The 4,737-nt window shown below is 38.8% G+C and overlaps 1 protein-coding gene across 1 annotated transcript; it reads right to left on the bottom strand.

Annotated features, from left to right (window-relative positions):
* Positions 1-603: 603 nt before the first annotated feature.
* Positions 604-4,224, bottom strand: LOC115142266 (green-sensitive opsin-3-like). The gene is made up of 5 exons (XM_029681709.1): positions 3,784-4,224; positions 3,112-3,280; positions 1,670-1,835; positions 1,301-1,540; positions 604-1,124 (listed from the first exon to the last, which is right to left on the bottom strand). Exons 1-5 carry the CDS (start codon positions 4,142-4,144, stop codon positions 1,023-1,025), a joined length of 1,038 nt encoding a protein of 345 aa, XP_029537569.1. The 5' UTR covers positions 4,145-4,224; the 3' UTR covers positions 604-1,022.
* Between the last annotated feature and the right edge of the window lie 513 nt (positions 4,225-4,737).

Genomic DNA, 4,737 nt, shown 5'->3' with positions numbered 1-4,737 from the left:
ACAAATAGTTTAGTATTGGAATGTATTTGAAAATATTTAAAATAATTGGAATGGAATTGAAATCATGAGTTGATTAGTCCCATGTGGCTCTGTTAGTAGAGCATGGTGCTTGCCATGCCAGGGCTGTGGTTATGATCCCCCATGGGGGAACATTAGGAAAATGTATGCACTCACTACTGTAAGATGCTCTGGATAGAAGTATTTTCTGAATGCCAGGATAGGTACACTGAGTATAAAAAACACCTACTCTTTCCATGACATAGACTGAGAATATTAGGAAGGTTCCTATGTTTGGTACACAAAGTGTATATTGACTAGATTCTCTAAGGGAAGCTCTAACAATGAAAATACATGTATTTTAAAAAGGAAGGCAGTTGGGAGGCAAGATCAGATGGGATCATTCTAAACAATGAGAAAGCAGATATGCATGTGAACTAGTTCACACAGCCACAAAGTCAGAATTGGCTAGCCTATATTAGGAATTACATTTACATTTAAGTCATTTAGCAGACGCTCTTATCCAGAGCGTAGAATATGCAACATTAGTGCTAATCATCTGGACTAGAAATCAGTAAACAAATGTAAATGACCAGCAAAAAGTAGTAGTTTCATGCATGTATTTATCTAGTACTAGATTTATTTATAAAATACTGTATACACAGGAAATGATGACAACAAAATAATTGCTGGCCTCGCCATGAAATAAAAATACAATTTCATGATCCATCAAGACAAACATTAGAGCTGTTCTGAAAGCCTGAGGCTCATCCATTTGTTACCACCTATAAGAGGCAAATCAGCTGTTTCTTTTGGACGAGTATAACATGTATGTCAAGTCAATTCTCAACTACATTAAGTGGCACAGTCTGTGAGCGTAGAGAGAACAACAGAGCCCAATCATTACAGGTCAGTACAGTTTAATGTCCATTTGGTGAAAGAAGTGTGTCTTCAAAAGCAGTCCATGTAGAGCATCTGACAAGGGTAGAAATCAGAGGGCAGGAAGTGCAGCGTGAGGGAAGTCTCTATGCAGGGCCCACAGAAGACACTTCTGTCTTGCTTGTTGACACAGAAGTCTCATCCTCAGGGGCTGCTATGCCTACAGCAGCCAGCATGCAGTTACGGAACTGTAGAGAGAGAGCGAGACCACAATGTCAGAGATGGAAGAGTCAAGATGCTAGAGTACTAGCACAGACAGTGGAAATTACTTTTATGATATAAGTAGGCTTATGTTGTTGGTGACCTGTGACCAACCTATTTGTTGAACACTAAAAAGGAAAGACCAAAATCCCATGTTACCAACCTGTTTGTTCATCAGAACATAGATGACTGGGTTGAAGATGGCTGAGCTCTTTGAGAAGAAGGCTGGGACAGCCATGAACTGGGCAGTGAACGCAGCTCCTTTGTTGAAGAAGATCCAAGCAGCAACAGAGGCATAGGGGGTCCAGGCAATCAGAAAACCCATAACCATCAGGAGGCACATACGTGTCACTTCCTTCTCAGCTTTCTGGGTGGATGCTGAGTCCTGCTGGGAAGCTGCCGCCTGAAAATGAAGGGAAGCAAGATAAATGCTTGTGCGACTTATTAGAAATCATATCCTTAGCATAAGAATCCAAATGCTACAACTTTGTGGGTCTGCTAGTTACATTTTCTGTGTCTAAGAACCACATACCGCCTTGACTGTGAGGACAAGGCTTCCATAAGTGAAGGCAATGATGAAGACTGGAACCATGAAGTGGCAGACAAACATGTATATGACATATGAGTCATTGTTGTAGCCTGGACTCAGAGTATAGTAGTCAGGTCCACATGAACACTGCATGCCCTCAGGGATGTATCTATGAGGGAAAGTCAGTTGATGAGACAGTTTTAGATTATACATTATAAGAAGATCATCAGTGTTAACCTTGACTAATAACCAAAATCTCTACAGTAAATATTTCGGTATGTCGACAAAACAAAATACACGAGGCAAGGTGGGATCTTTTTGTGTCTGTAAAATTAATTATATGAAGAAATGTCAGTGGAAAAGATTTTACAAGCAAATATTTATATAACTATCAAAGTAAACTTGGAGTCACGCAATTTACATGTTGTGTGGTCCCCTCCACTATGACTCATCGCTAAAGCATGCACTTTATTAGGTAACAGATTCAGTCAATGATGATGAACTTCAGAGGGTGGTGAAAGTGCAAAGTGATGAGCATGATGCTTCTTTCCAATAAATAGCAAAGGTCTTATTCTGGTGACATGATAATTGATGCTAAGGCTGCCATTTGACAAATAATAATAATCTCATCATTTAGGCTAAATGTGTTCTCTAGCCAACTGCGTGCCAATACCACTCCTTATGTCACACAACATTTTTTTTGCGAAAACCATCAGCAGAGTTGAAAATGCGATGGAAACCCATTTAACTTTTATTTTGTTTATTAAGGAAACATGGAATTTAACCGCAAAAGGTATTTTATGTGAACTTCGTCATCCCGCAGAACCTTATATCTGCAACAAGTCAATTTAATAGAAATCCATCACTGGTGGGGAAATGTGTGTATTGTTTTAATGCAGATTTTAGAATATTCGCATGGAAATCTGTCACCAATTGGATGGAAACATAGCTAATGTCACTCAAATGCAATAACACAAAAAAGCCAACAACTTTTGCTAGAGAATACCATGATTGACCAAATGCATTATATGTGATGCATTGTATTAAAGTGGCTGTTCCACTGGATGTCATAAGGTGAACGCACCAATTTGTATGTCGCTCTGGATAAGAGCGTCTGCTAAATGACTTAAATGTAAATGTAAATGTATTAAACCTAACCTATTATTGTCTTTACATCATTGTTTGATCTCATCTCATAGACATTACACCTGAATTTATAATGACTGTGTAATTGATGTGATTAAAAGATCAGACAATTATATGAATTGCAAATTGCAAATTGCATAAGGGGATGGTTTCTCTTAAGCCTTCTACTGGATTAGAAAGCATGGTCAATAAAGAGACTCTATTGAAATAGTTTTTTAGTCCAGGACTAAGCTTAATCTGTGTCTGATAAATGTAGTATCTTTGTGTTTGACTTTTATATCATATTACATGCACTGTACCTGGACCAGCCAACCAGTGGGGGAACAGCGCAGGTGGCAGCCATCACCCAGGTGAATCCAACACCAGCACCAGCATGGGCAACACTGAATTTGAAGCTGCCCATGGGCTTGCAGACCACAATGTATCTCTCAATTGCCAGCACCACCAGAGACCACAGAGCCACCTGACCTTGAATTGAGAATAGGATAGGAAAGGGAAGAGATTTGTTTTTGCTTGTCCTGCATTTGTTAGGCAAAAGAGGTTGGAGCGTGGAGATGCAAACAACAGAGAAGGAGATCTAATTGCTGCATAATATGGACTGTATGGAATCTTGGATCTTACGATACAACGTTATTTCTAAATGACCAGACTATTATTTCATTAAATCTAAATTCTTTAATCTTGATTGAGACTATCCAAGTATATTGTATATCCAAAAATCTGATTGCATACCCAATCCGTGAACTTTATTGAAACTACTTCTTCACATGTTAAACAATGAAGTCAAGAAAACTCTGTTGCTGTGAACACTAATTAACTAATGTACCATATGGGGAGAAGAATGGACAGCAGGAGAGTGAACCTTTATGCTCTCGCCAACTTCATTGCTGTCATTGCAATGCCAATTCAATAAGAAACAGACTGGCACCCATGCTAGCCAAAGTGAACAACCTGCACAAAAGATTTCTCACCTCCAAGTGTAGCCATGAATCCCTCAATGGCACAGCCCAATGGTCCCCAGATGAAGTAACCATTGACAGCAGATGTAATGGTGATAGTGAATCCAAAGAGGACCATGATCATTCCAGCTGCAGCCAAATTGACCAGAATGAAGTTTAGAGGTTGCTGGAGCTTCTTGTTTGTGGCTGTGATGTACAGGGTCAGACCGTTGATGGGGAATCCAAAACAGATCAGGAAGAACATGTAGACAGCAAGCAGATAGAATTGCCATGGAGGCGCCAAGTAGTACTGTTGGTATAGAAAAGGACTCCTTACAAGCCCAGTCCTGTTGGACATGGGGATGTAGAAGTTGTTGCCCTCAGTGCCATTCATTTTGAGTAAATGGACAGGTGGTAAGGTGAAGAAAAAGTTGAGTAATTTGGTCAACCCTGTCTCTTTGGATGCAGCAGCTCTCTAATGCAAATGTTGTCTTGAGATTGATTTTATACAGTTTTGTGGAGGCTGCTTTCAGGGGATTTAAAATCTATTAATAAGATTAGTCTGGGATTATGAGATTCAAAGTCTTACAGTTGACTAACCTCTGATTCCAGGGGATTTGGATATTTATTCATAGGCCTTTGAAGTGTCTGTGATAGTACAAGTTGTAGAGACATTTCACAGGTTGGTATAAAAAGAACAGAAAGGCTGTATATGCACCCAATTACCACCATTATTTTATTGATTTGTTTGTTTATTTGTTTGTCTGTTTTTGCACTCAGCACCCCGAAAACACAATAATTTCAAAACTTTTAAATCACACTAAAATGTCAATTTACCTCAAAGGTCAATGTATAGACTTGTAGTTGAGTCAGAGATTGCACATTTTAATTTATAAACCCAATTATACATCTTATAAATAACTTCAGTCAAATATGTCCACAAAAATACTACTAAAATACTAATATGAAGTGAAAATATACAGCAAC

Source organism: Oncorhynchus nerka, linkage group LG2, assembly GCF_034236695.1.
Source record: "Oncorhynchus nerka isolate Pitt River linkage group LG2, Oner_Uvic_2.0, whole genome shotgun sequence".
Lineage (NCBI taxonomy): Eukaryota > Metazoa > Chordata > Actinopteri > Salmoniformes > Salmonidae > Oncorhynchus > Oncorhynchus nerka.
This window is presented reverse-complemented; position numbering and strand designations above follow the sequence as displayed.